We start from the raw sequence: 19,250 nt of genomic DNA on the forward strand, positions 1-19,250 counted from the left end.
CCAAAAGTTTGGACATGCCTTCTCATTCAATGCGTTTCCTTTATTTCCATGACTATTTACATTGTAGATTCATCAAAACTATTAATGAACACATGTGGAATTATGTACTTAACAAAAAAGTGTGAAATAACTGAAAACATGTCTTATATTCTAGTAAGCAAAGGGTGGTTACTTTGAGGAATCTAAAATACAAGACATGTTTTCAGTTATTTCACACTTTTTTGTTAAGTACATAATTCCATATGTGTTCATTCATAGTTTTGATGCCTTCAGTGAGAATCTACAATGTAAATAGTCATGAAAATAAAGAAAACGCATTGAATGAGAAGGTGTGTCCAAACTTTTGGCCTGTACTGTATCAGTTGACAGATATTATTGGCAGATATTGGCCAATCAAAAGTTTATCATATCGGTGTATATGCTGTCCGAAATGTTCCGTTATGAAAACTTTTTTTGCACAATAAATGAAACAAAAAAACGTGCATGGTTCGTTTAAGAAATGGTATAAGCTATATATATTTTTTCTTTTTTAAATAGTCAGCAATTGACTGAAACCGAACAGTAATAATGTTTATTTAGCCATTTATTTTTTCCTATTTATTCTTTATTTTCTCAGCTATCATTTATAGAATTGGCTGACAATTTAAAAAAAATGTTTTGTATAAAGTACAACAGTGTTAAATATATTTTAATAAAGCTTTATGTTTGAGAAAGTAGCTCTCTGGGTACATTTGTAGAGTGGAAAAAAATAAAATAAAAAGTGCACAATCCACACAAATAATCTATTTTCATTCAAGCTCAAAAAATTACCACCATATCAGTTATCGATGAATTTTGCCGCTCTAAAAACAGTATCGGCATCAAACTCAAATCCTTGTGTCAACTGGGCACAAGTGCAAACTAGAAGTCAGTTGCAAGATGTTCCACCAGTGTTGCTCCCCTCCCTTTGGAGGCCAATGAAGTAAAACTATCAAACATTTTGCAATAAAAAAGCAAAGATAAGAGAGAATTCACATAAAGCAGACATTATTTCTTATTTCCCACCCAAAATGTACAGTATCTTGAGCTAGGGGGGGTCACTTCAGGTAAAGAACCAGAGCAGTACTTTATGGAGGAGAAGCTTAAAAAATCCCACATTCACACTTTTATACTTTTGAATGATGTCATTAGGGCTGGGCAATATATCGATATATTTTTAAATGTGATATGGAATTAGACCATATTGCATACACTACCGGTCAAAAGTTTTAGAACACCCCAATTTTTCCAGTTTTTTATTGAAATTCAAGCAGTTCAAGTCAAATGAACAGCTTGAAAGGGTACAAAGGTAAGTGGTGAACTGCCAGAGGTAAATAAAAAAAGATAAGGTTAACCAAAACTGAAAAATAATGTACATTTCAGAATTATACAAGTAGGCCTTTTTCAGGGAACAAGAAATGGATTAACAACTTAACTCTATGGAGTCTTGGGCTATTTTGTCCATTTTTGAATTCTTTTCATGTCTTTTTTTAGTCATTTTGTGTCTTTTTTGTCATTTTGTGTCTTTTTTTGGTCATTTTGTGTGTCTTTTTTTAGTCCTTTAGTCCAACATAAAATGTGATTTTGAATCTTTTTTTTACTTTCAAAACACTATCATGCTTAATAAAGACTTTTAAATGTTGCAAATGTGCATTAATTTCAGAGTACACTGAGACATTAAACTGCATCATTTTCAATTAAATTCTGGAAAAGTTGGTGTGTTCTAAAACTTTTGACCAGTAGTGTATATCAATACAGTTCAATTTTTTTTCTTTCTTTCTATTTATAAATGCTGCCCTTTCTAGGGTTTGTCATATTTTGTTATTTTGTAATGTTTGTTTTTCTTTTCTCGTATAAATATATTTATTTCGGAAAAAGATTGGCTATTTTATTTCATAGGCTATTTTAGATATTTCTTTAATTAAATTTGCACTTTATGGAGCTTTGATTTGAAAAAAGGTACTCCTGTTGTTATACATTATTTAAGTTCACTTATATAAAAAGTTTCAATAAAACTACTTGTTGTTGACATGTCATATTTGGCTTTGACTGAACATTTGCTCTCACTTTGCGATAAAAATCGTACATCGATATTCAGCCTAAATATATTGGGATATGACTCTTGGTCCATATCGCCCAGCCCTAAATGTCATTACATTTCATTAATTTTGATATGAATGAAAAAACTTAATAAAACTTCATTCTTGGTGTAATTAGAAACTGGATGCAGCCGTTTTACAAGCATCTATTTAGAGATGTTTTGATAATTCTTTAAATATTTTATTGGCCAACTTCAAACTCAAAACAAAGATTTCTTGTTGGCTGCTGTTTACTAAATAAAGTTATTCCATGGCTAGTATGCTCAGCTGACAAACTCAATGACCATGGACGCACTAGATGAGGTTGCTTCATAGAAAATAAATAGATTTTTCGGTCACAATAGTTGAGTGAATGCAAGATCTGACAGCTCCTCTGCTTACATGCTACATCCTGTAGTTGGGTGGTTGACGTGAACTCAAATTCAAAGTGAAAAAAAGAATAATGCAAAAATATATATCAAATGACATACAATTATATTCCCTTATATGTGAATAATTCAAAACTGAATATATTTAGCATATTATTAACTTTTTGGTGTGGTAGTCCTAAAATGTGTCCACCGGTGCAACAAAATAAAGAATGTCATTATTTAATACAGAGAATGTTGGACAGATAACATAGATAAGCCCAAGGCATATTAGTTATGAATATTTTTATCAATTTACATTATTTTCAATGATCAATCAATGTAAATTGATAAAAAATATTCAGATCAATACTTAAACTGCGTCGTACCAAAGGACTACCTTAAGACGACCAGTTCCAACACTGCACGGAAATAGTAATATTATGAAAATATTTGAGACAGAAGTGATCTTGTGTGCAGTCCACCTGCTCCAGAGATTCTTCTGTCCTTCCTGATTCTGGAAGGACCCCTCTCAGTAATGGGGTGGTCACATTAATGCCTGTTTTATATCTACATAATGCCGTTGCTCCAGTAGGACACAAGTTTTGCGGACAAAATGTAATGTGTCATAATAACTCTACATAGGGACCTTAACACTTATATCCTCTAGATTCACTAAGTAAACACTCGTATGACATGCATTCAAGTATTTTAATGTATTTAGATTCATTTTTCATTAAATTACAGTTGTTTTAAGATAAGTAATGCTACCTAGGACAGTTGCACCGGTGGACAAATGTCATGTTCAAAACAGAATATTTGCATAGTGGAAGAACGATACTCATTGTTTGCAGATGGATTAGATGTAGAAGAACGAACTGCATATTAAAACATTCATTTTAATGAAATATTATCAAATTTTAGTAATATTTGTCACTGGGAACACAAAAATTGAGCGTCACATCAACCACCCAGTTGCAAACATTGACTCAAATGATGAAAGCGTCTGATGCCTGACTCTTATCTGTATCCAGGACAGCTCTGAAGAGCTCACCTTCAACTACTGGGCGCTGTTTGACGGCCACGCCGGCTCCGGTGCGGCCGTAGTCGCCTCCCGCCTTCTGCACCACCACATCGCTCTGCACCTTCAGGAGGTGCTGGAGATCATCTGCACTCCCAACCTGCTGCCGCCCACATGTCTCGGAGAGGAGCCCGTCAATCACCACCTCACCCCGACGTCCCAGCGCGCCCTCACCAGGGCCGCCTCGCTCCGCGGCGCCGCAGGGGCCCCGGGCTCACCCAGCACGCCGCCCACGCGCTTCTTTACTGAGAAGAAAGTTTCACACGAGAGCCTGGTGGTCGGCGCCATCGAGAACGCTTTCAAAGACATGGTAAGAGGCGTGTGCTTGGTAAGCTTTTCGGCTCTTTATTAAAGAAATGAATTGTATCGGTTTATGACGTCTCTGTTGACCTTTTTGTTGTCCTCTTTGGACTTTCCCTCAGTGTTTCTTGCGTACTGCAACTACTCTTAGTAATTTTCTTTATTCCCAAAATAACATTGGACATTCCCCTGTCAAATCACCCAGAGTTGTTGCTTCTATTCCTGGGTTTATGTGCATTTGGAGAAAAAGGCTAGTCATTCCCCTTTAAAAAAAAAAAAAAAAAACTTTTTTCCCAGCTGCATTACATAAAAGCAACGAGATGGAAAAGGAAAGAAAGACAGAAATTTCTGCTTAAAAGCCTACAGTGAGATAATATAAGGGTTGACTGAGGTTTTAGAGTTTAGGCTTTTTTTAAATGACATGCATTTCTCATTTACTTTAGGCTCATATATCAGAACACAACGTGGTGAAAACTGCACTCTTAAAGAGACAAACTGTTTAATTTACTGTCTAATTTCCAGAATTTCACACCACATCCATCAGTATCCCTGTGCAACATCTGGGAATCAGTATGGTTACTTAACATCCATTAACCTCTAATTACTGACTAAGTCAATTGATATTGACTCTCTGTAATTAGGCATACAAGCGAAAATGCACATAGGCCTCTCAGTTTCCTGCTGTTGGTTTTACAAAAAGAAGATTTCACAAATGAGAATCTCTGTTAAACACAAATTAAATCCCGTAAAATGATAACATCTATGCTTTGAGTATTAAAGGCATGTCACCTTGTAGCCTTGAAATGAAGCTGTCAAAGTTTTCTACTCATTTTTTCTCATGTATTTCATCAAACATGTTGACAGTTTGACTTTTTCTACAACTATACAGACAATATTAGAGTATAGAGATGCACAGTTAATTAAATCACAATCAGATTATGGACTAGTGCAATATCCAAATCACAGGGAGGTGCAATAATCTTTAAGGCATATTGTCATAAGACCTTCAGAATTAAGTATTGTTGTGCTGCAAGATACCCCGCCCTCCATATTGTTTACTACAGACTTAAGAAAAAATATTTGTTGAGTAGATATCACACCATGATCATTTGAATATATTTTTTCAATTAAAACTTAAAAAATTATGGAAAAATCTTATAATTTCCTCCAATGTCATTATATCACAATCGCTATATTAGTTAAAATAAACATAATTTTATTTTTCTTCCAAATAGTGGTGCCCACTTGCAGAGTAATAATAATGCTAATCTTTATTTTTATAGCACCTTTCAGGAATGAAATCAGCTCAAAGCGCTTTACAACAAAAAAAATTACAGGCGCCAAGTGCTTCACATTGATTGAGCATAAAAATTAAAATGGTAAATTATATATCGCTTTTATCCAAAGCGCTTTACACTACAGACTGCGCTCATTCACCCGTTCACACACACACACACACATTCACACTGGTGGCGGAGGCTACCTGCCACCATTGGGATGAACCGATGAACGCAGCATCAGGAGCCATTTGGGGTTCAGTATCTTGCTCAAGGATACTTACACATGTAGGCTTATAATCATTCAGTTTATAAAATAGAAGTAAAAATATAATAATAATAAAGTGCAGCAGAGCAATTTAATAAGTACTTTACAATTGTGTGTGTTTGGTTGTTCCATGTGCACACCTTTTTTTGCCCTGAAGCCAATAAGTAAAGAGTCTTACTGTCCTGACAAACACAAATTCACAGACTGGTCTTGTCTAATCGATAATTCTACAATAATTCGACCCAGAAAGTCTTCCCACGGATTAGACTCACAGGTTGCTCCATCTGCACTGAGTATCTCTTCCAACAATACCTCGGTTAAGTCATGGTCACCTAACATTTAAAAAATATATATATTTTTAAAAAAGCTCTTATTCTTTTCTCTTCTTTTCTTCTTTAACATATAGCACTCCTTTAGCAATGACAGTTAGCTCTTAAAGTTTTGTACATACTTGATTCCTATGGTCTATGTCTAGCACCATCAGGTTGAATGCACTTATTGTAAGTCGCTTTGGACAAAAGCGTCAGCTAAATGACATGTAATGTAATGTAATGTCTCGGACCCGAACAGCCCAACCACACCAATTGCAGGGTAAACTTGAAATTAAAATGTTGTTGCAATCATTATCACAATGGTGCCAGTCAGTCAGTCAGTCAGTCAGTCAGTCAGTCAGAGTCAGCAGAAGTATTAAACTTTCCCTTCTAGTCGCAGCAGGTCACAAACGAGCCATCTGGCTGCGTAGATCATTCAGAGGCCAACAGATCTGAACTGGAGCCAATTAAACAGCAGCCTGTCTGACAGGCTTTAAGGGGGAAGAGGTTAAAGGTCACTGGCCTCCGTTTCAACAGCAGGGTTTCGATCAGCGCTCTGTTGTGTTTTTCCTCTGCTGGCTGGGTTAAACAAAGAGTAACGATCTTATGTTCAGTTTCATTGAGATCAAAAGTCACTCTTTTTGGTCTTTAATTCAGGGTTGTATACAAGAGAAGGAAAGGATTACTGATATATGGGAAACTGCTTGTGAATGTACAAAAAAAATGTTGAAATCCTTTGTTTACATTGCCATGTCTGGATTTTTTATAGCCAGTGCTAATGAACTTTGACACAACAAACAATAACAAACAGTACTGAAAAAAGGCTATAAGGCATTATTACCTTATAGTTGTTATCAATCAACATCAATTACAATTAATTCAGAGAGTTTATAAAGAACAAACCAAATGCATACAAAAATGGCCAAAAAACCCCAGCAAGCACAAAAAAAGTCACAATCCAAATAATGGTCATCACAGAAGCACTATGTTACTGTGGAAACTCGAATTAAACAATAAATGGATCATTACAGGCGTGAACATTTCCAAACACGCACAGCATTTTAACAGGCCCACAAGCCTGGTTTACACACCACACATCAATTTTTTTTCATTTTTTTTTTGCAACAAAAGCCTCCATGTGAAATGACTGTTTAAGGAGTGTTAATCTGCTCGGCGGCAGTTTATAATAAACCAGAAACTTCACCTTGATTGGTTTTGCTGCTCCACATTTGCTTTACTCCAGACGGCGCTCAGGAGACCCTTGTTGATGCCCAAAGTGTCCCAGTGGCCAATTTAGTAGATGTTCATTATTAATCCGAGCTGGTCTAAGTGGATGGCTCAATGTTCCTGTTCCAAAACGTCCATCAGGTGACGTTTTATGGCCGGAAACCATAGCAACTAGCGTGCTAAATCCCACACCGGTGGCAGCCACAGTGATCTGAGCTGAGCAGACTTGACGTCAGCTAACCGTGATAGTTGGCGTTTAATGGGCAACTTTATTCAGTATTGTAATATTCAACTTACAGAAAAACAAAAGTAAAGTTCGTTGCATTAACATGTTTATTAAGCCAACTTAAAACAGTACCGAGAAAAAGCACACAGAAGCTCCGCCGCAACATTACCACACCGGCGTACACCTGCGGGGCGCCGAGTGGGCGGAGTCTGCGCTCTGTTTAAAAGGCTCGTGCGTCATGAAAGTGGCGGCCTACCTCTACTACAAGGCTTTTACAAAATACAGTGCAGTCCTTAAATGATGGTGTATGTTTTTTTCTCATTCTCTTTTCTTTCTTTTGTCCTTATTGTATAGATTTATGAGGATCTTAAACTCTCTCTCTCTCTCTCTCTCTCTCTCTCTCTCTCTCTCTCTCTATATATATATATATATATATAGGGTTTATTTATTATTATTATTTTTTATTTATCTATTTTTTCTCAGGGTGATTGTATATTATAATTGTTTGTAATTTTATTCTATTTTGTAGATGGGGTAATTGTATATTGGATTGTTATAGTATTGTGCTTTTGTATGTAGTTGTAAAAATCCCAATTAGGGACAGGAGTTGAAAATTAGCTGAAGTTATATCTCTACATGCAGCACATCGGATGCATGTCCTGTATCTATGTTAACTGCATTGTCCCTAAAAAAAAAAAGAAAAAAAAAGTTGGTTTATGTGCTTAACCCTTTGATGCACAACATATAAACACCATCTAATGCACAACATGGTTCAAAAATGACCCTCATTCATTTCCCATGTTATTTCATACTGGCTGTGTGTTTGAATATATCTTTTTTTATTACAATAGATAATTATATCCATTTTTCCTTTCATACTTTTTGAAGAAAAATAGTTTTTGTATTATTACATCAAGTTTACACACATGGGTCAAAAGTGACCTTGTGCATTAGAAGCGTAGTGATACAAAAAGTGATTCACTAAATTCACAATTTGAGTATATGTGTTTTGTCTTCTTTTTAGGGTTTAACTTTGAAAGAGTTTTTAGAACCACCAGATTACATTGGAAAATCACATATTTTAACATTTGAGACTTATTAGAGCCACCAAATAATAATTTCCATTGGAAAAAAACACCAATTTAACAAAAAAGGATAGTTAATATTTGTGTCTTCTTTGTGAGGTTTTATTATTACAACAAATCAGTATATTCATTTTTCCTTTCATATTTTATGAAGAAAAATAGTTTTTGTATTATTATTACATCAAGTTTACACACATGGGTCAAAAATGACCTTGTGCATTAGAAGCGTAGTGATACAAAAAAGGGTTTTTATTCAAAAAGTAAGACATGAAAACTGACATGAAAATTAGGATGTATGATGTATTATTTTATGTATTTCCTCAATTAACAAGTTAATTGAGGAAAACCTGGAATACTGGATATGACCTGGATATAAAATATAAAAACTTAGTCGGGTCACTTTAGACCTGTCTGGTCTGGAGCCACATGTGGCTCTTCAGACCATCTGCAGTGGCTGTGACAAAAAATATACAAAATGAAATGGTTATTTCTTTACATTTTAATTTTCATTTATCACTGGTGTAGGCCCAAATCAATGTGCATTGTTCAACTATAAAGCGAATCTTATATATGGCATTAAAACAATGTTTTAGTTTACAAAGTCTACGGACCGACGCCTTAACCTCTAAATTTTACCAAGTCAAAGTCTAGTTCTGAGTTTCCCTAGCAAGGCTAGCTTTCAATTCAAAATCTCCTGAGATATTTCTTCTCTGTCCAAACTCTCATTTATACTTCCTCGCTGCATTCTGATAGAATCATATTAATTAATGCTCATTATGACCTATTAGTAATGTTGGTAGGCTAATTTAGATATAGTAGGCTGTTTTATCTTTATTGTAAGGCTCAAAATAAGGTTTGCGACTCTTTTTTTGGCTAACAGTGGCTCTTTTGTTAGTAAAGGTTGCCGACCTCTGACCTATAACATACAGCAGAGCAGCCAGCAGGGGATTTATGGCATTATTTTTTTTTCTCTGTGGCATCCTGATCTCATCAAACATACTCAACGTGTTGGCAGTGCAGGATGTGACACACATGGATATCAGATGTTTGTAGTCCCATTAACACCAAAGTGATGTCAACCACACATGCACAAAAGTCCTTCTTCATGGTTCAGGTGCAAAATCGCTGCTCAGGTTTCACCACGGTTGAACTCCATGCAATGTGAACCGAAAACAAATGCTTTATGCTGAGGTCACACATGTCTATTTAACATTGACAAATATTTGCCACCCATTCACTTCCATTCTGTGCAAGCAAAGGGGCCAATTAAACATCCACTTCCACTTGGAAGCAAATTTGCATCTTTGCAAACCTTCTCTGTGGCGGCCCCAAAGCTGTGGAACAGCCTACCTCTCCAGGTCAGAGCTGCACAGTCTGTTGAGCACTTTAAAACATTATTAAAAACCTATTTATTCTCCTTGGCGTTCAGTCCCAGCTAGGCAAGAATCCTTGGCTTTCTTTTTACTTTTTTACCCTTTTATTTGTCTTTTTTATCTCTAACTCTGTTTTGGATTGAGTTTTTATTACTATTTTATTCTATTTTATTTTATTGGTTTACTGTTTTTAGTATTTTATTCTTTTTATTGTTTTTATTTATACCCAGTTGTGTACGATTTATTCTATTTTAATAACTGTACAGCACTTTGGTCAACTGAGGTTGTTTTTAAATGTGCTCTATAAATAAACTTTGACTTGACTTGACTTGACTTGACTTTGCATGGTGTGGAGTTAAACTGCAGTGAACTTTGACTACTGATATTGCAGTCTCAACCAGTAACTCACCTGGATGCGCACATATGTGACCTTATTCTCCACTGGGCCCGCATAGAATGGAAGTTAACAGGAAGTGAATATTCTCAATGTTAAATTTGTGTATATGTGATCAGTGGCCAATCACGACAGGCACACTGACCCTGCATTGTATGATAGGCAGAGAGTTTGGAGATGATTGGTTGCATTTATGTCAGTGTCTGAATAATCCTAGGAAAATGTGTGTTGTATTCCATAAATATTTTCCATCATATACAATAACTGGGTGTTATGGAGAAGGGGCTCTAAGGAGGAATCAGTATTTTTTTCAGGGGGAGCATACACAAATATACTGATCCACTCTTTTGATGATCAAGTCACCTACTGATTATTTTTTCCCCAGCAATTATCAAAAATTGCCCATAATATGTTCAGAGAGGCCACAATGTCGTGAGGTCTTGTTTTCCCTGACCAAATGTTAAAACCCACATATATTCAGTTTATTCTCATGGAAGACCAGAATATATTTACATTTGAAAAACTGGAGACACCATTGCCATTTATTTTTGCCATTTTTGCTTGAAAAAAAGTACAGTTTGTTTGTGAATTAAAAGTTAAAAAAAGAAAAAGAAAAAAGAAAACAAATTTGGCAGATGCAAAGGCCTGCATTGGAAAAAAAAAAGCATGAACATAATGTATAGCATCTATTTAGATAGTTAAAAAAAAAGAAAAAAGAAAAGAAATATGGCAGATGCAAAGGCCTGCATTGGAAAAAAATGCTTGAAAATAATGTACAGCATCTATTTAGATAGTTTAAAAAAAGAAAAGAAATATGGCAAATGCAAAGGCCTGCATTGGAAAAAATGCATGAAAATAATGTATAGCATCTATTTAGATAACCATTTTTGTGATTGCAAATAAAATGCAAACTGTGTGTTCTTGCTGCTGTAAACCCAGCCTCCTGGTTTAAGAAACAAAACAGGTTCACAGAACAGAACAATTATCTTCCAGTAATTCTCGACCCAGGCCTGCACCACACATAGATTACAACATTAGTGCTGTGGGTGAGGCTGAATTAGATCTTGGTAGAGGGCTTTGCAGCTCAATCTGATTAGAAAACACAATTTCTCAGTGCTTCCTGGTGCTTCCACCTCTTCACCACTAGGTGGCAGTGTGCAGTTACATATTCTTCCCAAATGACATGGCCATAAAAAGAGAAATACTGTATTGGGGCACTTATAATGTGTGTAGGTGTAATTAATGATTGTATGAGGATCATTAAATGATTTGAGAGGTCTTTTGTGAATTTATGGTTAATGATGGGGTGATTTTGTTTCACAGAGTCGGGAGGATTGTGTTTTGTGTACTACAGTTTTATGTCATAATACAATTATTTAAAATGGCTTGGCAGCAAGCTACAGATACTCTAATCTATCTTCTGACTTTACAAAGCAATAGTTTCTTTGCTGCCTCCGTTCTTCTCTCTTGATCTTTTCCTTGTCAGAAATAAATCTGCCCACGACTCCAAGCAATCAGCAAACATCTCTGTCTCACTCTGCTCCCCGTCTCTCCCCTCACATGCCCCTCTGGCTCTTCATCCCACTCTGAATCTGCACTCTTTACCCTCTTGTGTCCTCTCTCTTTCTTAAAGGGGAAATGGCACTGAAATCCACCATCTCAAACATTTCAGCTGATGTGACAGCGCACCTCAAACCTTGCAGCTGCAAAACTTTCTAATGGAGGTCTAAAGTGGATCTTCAGAGAGCTAAATATCGAATCATATACAGTGTATTTCTAGTTCATTGCTCAGCGTTTTCCTAATTCTAATTAGGTGATGAAAAAGGCTGCAACCACCTGGAAAAGCAGTACCACATCTGTCATTTCTTTTAATTTCACTAATCATTTTTGTAAAATTGCGTGCAATCTGGTTCACAGAGTACACAACAAAAAACTGTCACTTCTGCTCTTGCTGAGTAACTACCCAAAAGTCGATTTTGGCAGAATCTCAACCCCCCAGAAGCCCCCTGTCTTATTTTTTTAATGAAGCTCATTCTTTAAGAAAATGGGAAGTGTCAGAGATTCTTGGGAAGGTTTGGTATCACTCTAAATCTTTGTCTCAGAGTTCACAGAGTCTTCGTATCTTATCAGCGGGATCCGCCTTTAATTCTCCTCTGACACGACTCACTGCATTCCTGTGGAAGTGGCCGGTGTGTGTTTGTGTGTGTGTGTGTGTGTGTGTGTGTGTGTGGAGCCCGATAAACACTCTGGGATGTGTAAACATCAAAGCAACGTGTAGTTTCGAGACAACGGAGGCTTATAGGCTGAGCTTGTGGTGTGATTTTTACAGAAAGAGAGGAGATGAGATCAGCAGCCCTGTATGCTTCTCCTACAACATATAAAACATTTATTTGCAGCCTCTGTACCTTGTATTGCGTCAATGTGTGTGAGGTCAGATTGAGCTATACTTATATATACACTTGTAGTTCCCAGTACAGTAAATCAATATAATGTTTTTTATACTGAATTCACCATTTTTGTGTCTGTTTGTTTTGATTTAGTATGTCAAGTCTTCTCTTTCATTAATGCAAAAGAGCAGTGGGTTATTAACTCAGGTACAATGTAACTAAGTAAATTTACTTAATTACTGTACTGTACTGTAATTACTGTACTTTTCCTCCACCATTTTGAGGCACATATTTTACTTTTTACTCCACTACATTTAGTTACTTTTCAGGTCAAGAATTAACATATGAAACATGATATTTTAATGAGACTTTAAAACAATATGTTAAGAAGGTAAAATTAGCCCTATCTTGGGAAAATTAAAACACTGTTTACATAAATGCATTAATACCAATAGTATGTATTGGAATATACATAACAATCTGAGTTTTGTGACACTTTTTTAATGCTTTTGTACATTTGCTTAAGTAAGTTTTGAATGCAGGACTTTTACTTGTAGTGGAGTAATTTCACAGTGCCGTCTTAGTACTAAGTAAGGGATCTAAATACTTCTTCCACCACAAGTTATTAATACTATATTTAATGAACTTTAGGTGAATAATTTGTCCTTCTTGTCCTCAAAACAGCTAATGTGCAACTGATTTTCCTAATCAGTTAAATTGATTCATTCACTTAGTTAACTGTCTCGCTGACACTGCTGCTCTATATTCTCCATTTCTTTCCCTTTTTTTTTTACCTCCTGCAGGCTCACAAACAGATAACACTACAAACAGCATAGAGAGGGTGTTTGGCCTGACCTGTAGCTCACAGGTAGTACGGTGACTCAATGTTTGCTTTTGGCAATGCAGTCAAACTTTTGCTTCTTCTTCTTCTTCGGAGAGTAAGCCATTTTTAAAATTGCTGTGAACACGGTGGCCTTCATAACAGTATTTTGTATAAAATAGCTCATTTTTAACCTATGTCCTATATCTACTGTAAGCAATAACTGATTTTGTCCATTGTGTAGAAATATCTATTCTCTAATTGGACGGACACATGGAGTTTAAGGACGTATCGGAAAGGTAAAAAGATGTTTGTTTGGATGAGTGTTTGTTTCCTTGACATTTTGGTCAAATAAAGCTTTCACTGCATTAAGATGACAGTTAATGAAGTTGGCTTACTCGAGTTTATGTGGATTTACTGCACAATACTTTCTGCGTATGTATTCTCTGGCATCTCCCTGACTTTATTCAAGAGGATTTTGAGTGGAATATAATAAATTCTGCCTCTTTTGTCCTTTCATTTGTCACTAGAATGGCAGATTAGATTTGCTTTGTACCTACTGGGTGATTACTTTATTTATTGTTTTCATAATAATGGCTGATGTGGTCATATCACGTGATTTGTTATCTAGCAATTCCTGATTTGTCAGTCCTATCTGATGGCATTTCTTCTCCTTTAAAGGAAAACCTTCAAGAAAAGAATGTGAAGAAACCATTTTGCCTCTTTCTCTCTCTGCCTGCTGGGTTTTTATTTGTTCGATTCTTCCTGGCGGAAGTGGAGAGGAGAAAGGTGTAGATGTTTATGCAGACATTTTCATTATTAAAGAGTTAGCCTGCAGCAAGAGGTATTGGATACAGCAAGGATAAATATGTATGGCTGGCTGTGGATTCATAATTCATTCGGGGTGAAGGACACATTTGTTCACCCTCACCAACACACACACACACACACACGCACATGTATCCATCCTCCATGGCCTCTTACTCTTGAGGAATGCGTACAGCAGCAACAGTGTCTGTATGTGTGTGTTTGTGTGTGTGTGTGTGTGTGTGTGTGTGTGTGTGTGTGTGTGTGTGTGTGTGTTTGTTGTGTAACTGGAAAGGAAGATGGAGTGCAGGCATTCAAAAACACACATGCACCCACACACACTCTAATTCTGTCTTGTATAAAACAGTCTGTACGCAAACACAATCACGTGTGAAGCTGACACACACATCCAGTCACACAAATTATTGCTTTGCATGCACACACACATGCAGAACTGTCAACACACACACACACACACACACAAAGACACACACATCTGTCTTCTCTACCAGCCACAAACACACTGCAATCCAGTGTTTTCTCCTGTCAGAGAGACAAAAACACACATTCACAGAGTTGTAATCAGGCTGAGGTCGTCAGCGGCGGAGCAGAAGGTGAAATGCTGTAGTCGGGGTAACATCCCTCTTGGGAAAACATGTTAGGAATGGCCTTGCCGCAAATGTGTTCGCCAACAATTTTCATCCCACTCAATCTGTTGATAGTGACGGAGATGTGCGAAGGAGGCGCCGGAGGGGTCACCCATTTCCTCTGGATAACTTCCTGCTTCTGTTTCACTGTTAAAGGCCCCTCAGGAGCCGTTAACAGCCAAGGAGAAAATAAAAGGGGTTAAAGCAAAGTGTGAGCAGCTTGCTTCAAATTTATGTTAGCATTTTGATTAATTTGCTGACAGGTTAATTATTCATCTAATTAATGAACAGATAGCATGGGCTTTTTCTAATTTTTTTTTTTTTTTTGGTTTAATTAGCAAGAAATCAATGTGGGCTAATTAACTGGTGTAATAACCAGCTCTCATTCCAAACTTTCTCTCCAATCCTTTTGGTTTCCATTCCGTTTTATTGCTCCTTGACTTATGCCGCTGTTGATAAATGAATTCATTATGCTGCCATAATTAATAATAGCATCATGGTGGATTTTAAGCACCAAGGCCATATTTTACTCAGTATCAGGTTCTTGCTTAAACGCTTTGTGCCGCTGCGTGATAGGAAAAAGTTTTTGGCTGTGATGATTAGAAACATGATTATGTGCAGAGGATGGGTTTGGATTATGTGCTCACATCAGAGGATTAATGTGTGTATGTGTGTGTGTTTGTATTTAGGATGTGCAGATAGAGAAGGAGAAGGCAGTCTACAACATCTCAGGCGGCTGCACCGCTCTGGTGGTGGTCTATCTGCTCGGGAAGATCTACGTTGGCAACGCTGGGGACAGCAGGTGATGCATAAAATGAGTTTGCAATGACATACAGTACAGGCCAAAAGTTTGGACACACCCATCTCATTCAATGCATTTTTCTTGATTTTCATGACTATTTACATTGTAGATTCTCACTGAAGGCATCAAAACTATGAATAAACACATATGGATTATGTCTGACATAATTGGATTAAGTTTCTGACACATGTGGATTATAATTATGTACTTAACAAAAAAAGTGTGAAATAACTGAAAGCATGTCTTGTATTTTAGATTCCTCAAAGTAACCACCCTTTGCTTACTAGAATATAAGACATGTTTTCAGTTATTTCACACTTTTTTGTTAAGTACATAATTCCACATGTGTTCATTAATAGTTTTGATGAATTTACAATGTAAATAGTCATGAAAATAAAGGAAAAACATTGAATGAGAAGGTGTGTCCAAACTTTTGGCCTGTACTGTACATGCATTGGCGTCTTTTCTCCGTCGCCTCACCTTTTTGTGCCCTGCAGCCAGCAGGAGAGACAGTGTCCGAGCTTGGATAAACACAGTTTTTGTTTTGTCTGCTCCTCTCCCTCAGAGCTATCATTATCCGTGCAGGGGAAGTCATCCCCATGTCAGCGGAGTTCACACCGGAGTCAGAGAGACAGCGGCTGCAGTTCCTGGTAAGATAGAGCCTTTCTCAGCGCACACAGCTGTCAGATATTAGCAGAGCTGACCTCCCCTCCCGTTGAGACACTGGCTATGCTTAGCTCCGTCTCTTTTACACTGCATGCTATCTTTGCCAGCTTAATAGACTATGGAATTGTTTTTCCTATCCCCTGGGTATGTCAATCTTCTTCTTTTTCTGTTTTATTTTTTTCTCTTTTCATATCAAAGGCCTACATGCAGCCTCAGTTATTAGGGAACGAGTTTACACATCTGGAATTCCCGAGGAGAGTGCAGAGAAAGGAAGTGGGGAAAAGGATGCTGTACCGTGACTTCACCATGTCGGGATGGTGGGTTGACTAATTCTTTTTGTGCACTTATTTACAGATGATGTTAATCGCTTTATATCAAATACAAGGCACTATTGACACAGCATGCAAACTGGAGGGATACCACCTTTTTTTTTTTCATTTTGCTGCATCAATATGTGTGTCTCTGCACTGCCTTCCTGCTGAATTATTTAATGCTTAATACACTTGTTGAAAATACTGTTCAGTTTTTTACAGCCTTACACTTCCTGCATACCTAATCCATTTATGAGCCCTCTGAGATAAATTTATGTCAAAATAATTTCTGCTTCCCAGCCTTACGCCTTACAGAAACATCACTTTTTGATGTTATCCTGCGATTTTTCTTTAATCTACTCCTCATGAAAATAGCCAATACTAGCAATCTCCACCCGAATGAGTGTGCAGCAGTGTAGAAAAAGCCATTCAAAGCTTTGCTGTCAGAAGGAGGGCAGGACGCGGCCTTGACATTTCTGCTTCTGTGTGTGAGAGGAAGGTGAAAAGGAATCTGTGGGCACAGCAAAGGCAGCTCTTTATCTTACCGTGGAAAGAGACAGAGAAAAAAAAAGGTCAGAGAGATTGAGGAAGATGGTGTGAGAAGAGATAGAAGAAGAGTACATAGGGACTGAGATACAGATGGAAATGTGAAAGGAAGAGAAAAGATAGAGGAGGAAAAAAAGGAAAGGAGAAGGCCAGGAAATCAAAGAAACAAACACTGAGGGAGGGAACGATTATATGTGCAGCTCCAAGTATACACTATACTTTTTTCTTCTCACTAAAGAACTTTAACCCTGAAGTAGCACAATCACAGTTACAAACACTGTAGCTAAGGTCACATCAGGTTAAATGCTTTTTGGCAGCATTTTCAGCACCCAAAGAGGTTTATATAGCAATCAGCACTTTGACTTGCCTTTAAAGCAAACAAATGACTTCTGCCCAAATTCTATGCAAGCTTTGGAAAAATACAAACCGTTTCTGAATGTGTCAAAGGAAATATAATCATCCTCATAGGTCTCACAGCACACATAAACCAAACACACCTAACTCATCTGGTTAGCAGCTTTTACCAGAACTTAAAAGCCCCATAATTAAGATTTTACTTACAGTAAGTAAATAGGTATAGTGGTTGAAAAAAGGTATTCACTCTAGTCGTGTATTTACATAGAGTTCTGAGGTATTTGTACTTTTTACTCCGCATTTACTTGACAGTTTTCGTAAGTCAGTCTGGTCTACTTAAGTCAGCAGATGTCTGCACAAAGAGGAGGTCAGGATGGACAGGTTAAACAAACAAACATGAGGGACTTACACAATGAAGACCAGTGTTTGCATCCAGTGTGAAATCAAATGTAAACTTTGGATTATTTAAGTACTTATTTTCACTGAAACCACAGTCTTTCACTAAACATAACCAAGTAGTTTTAGCCCAGTCTCACTTCCAAAATGTCATATAATGACAATTTGTCATGGTCCTCGTCATCAAAAGGCACCCTCAAATTCTAGTATTAACTCCAATGTTAAGCGTAAATGTTGTAACATAAATAGAGTTGAAGGTCCCCTTGGGATGGGCGGGTCAAACCCCAGACTGACCCAGGAGACCAGTGTTTTGATGTGTTCGATGTTAAACCAAGAGTCGGCTGTTATTTGGCCTTAACCTGTGTAACTGCTTCTGGTAGTTAAGTGGTAAACTAGTTGTTTTCAAGGCCAACCCTGTTCTTTTTCCCTAACCATAACCAAGTGGTTTTATTGCCTAAAGTTAACCATTCCATGTGAACACTGAAGTTGACTTTGAAAAGCCGCTATGCATGTAACTAGCAGAACTTGATGGTTTGTGTCACATGCTGAGGGTTGTGACAAAACAGCGATATCTGACGAGTTCGGATGAGAATGACTTGGTAGTTTTCTTGCCTAAACCTCAACAAACTGCGACCGTTTTCACAACCTGAACCATGTGTGTTTAGTTTTGTGTCAAATCATTAACCATCATAATTACCACATTAACCATGTGTTAAGTAGTAAGAAGCAAAAATTGTATTTTTATAGGGACCTTAAAACTGCAAATTTCAAAACCTAAAATAACTGTAAAATGTATGATGTTCTTATTAAACAATACTCTATGTAGTAGCTTAAATTATCACCTCAACTAGCTTTAACAATAAAATGCTGCTTACACATTAAATCATTAATAATAATCCAACATGTTATAATATAACAATGACGTTGACCATCCTACTGAGTAATGAACTGCAGTGAAATATAAAGTAGCATTGAATAGAAATACTCAACTACTTCAAAATGGAAGGTAACACAGGGTGAGTAACTGATATACAAACGCCTTTAAAAGGTGAAGGATTCCTTTAAATGCAGTACTTGTGATCCTGTACTCACGTTCATAGTACCACTGGTTTAGTTCTTCATTCTTTAAGTATTTTAATGATGTTTCCCCCTTTAGAACGTGTGTTATACATAGGGGTGGGCGATATGGCCCTAAAAGAATATCACAATATTTCAGGCTATTTTTGCAATAACGATATTCTTGACGCTACTAGGAAATACTTAAAAAGATAGAAAATATGATTTTTTTTGTAGTCTGTATAAATAATTAAAAATCTAAAATGTAGTTTGAAGTGCAAATCTCAACAGTTGCCAAATACAAAAAAATTTACTCTTGACTCTTGAGTATGAGCAAATAATAAAAAATAACCAGTTAGGGGTTCCGGGGGCATATTTTAAGGAAATTTTGTAAAGGAGAATAAAGGTTATTGTATGTTTTAGTTAAGGGATCTTATTTTGACAGTCTTCTT

The 19,250-nt window shown here is 36.8% G+C and overlaps 1 protein-coding gene across 1 annotated transcript in view; it reads left to right on the top strand.

The window, feature by feature from the left end:
- The window catches only part of ppm1h (protein phosphatase, Mg2+/Mn2+ dependent, 1H), a 52,370-nt gene that overhangs the window by 18,374 nt on the left and 14,746 nt on the right, over positions 1 to 19,250 (top strand). The window contains exons 3-6 of the mRNA XM_059334514.1: positions 3,499 to 3,855; positions 15,357 to 15,469; positions 16,035 to 16,119; positions 16,334 to 16,452. Of these exons, the coding sequence (XP_059190497.1) occupies positions 3,499 to 3,855; positions 15,357 to 15,469; positions 16,035 to 16,119; positions 16,334 to 16,452 (674 nt within the window). The remainder of the gene's footprint in view (positions 1 to 3,498; positions 3,856 to 15,356; positions 15,470 to 16,034; positions 16,120 to 16,333; positions 16,453 to 19,250) is intronic.

The sequence above is a fragment of the Centropristis striata genome, chromosome 6, assembly GCF_030273125.1.
Source record: "Centropristis striata isolate RG_2023a ecotype Rhode Island chromosome 6, C.striata_1.0, whole genome shotgun sequence".
Lineage (NCBI taxonomy): Eukaryota > Metazoa > Chordata > Actinopteri > Perciformes > Serranidae > Centropristis > Centropristis striata.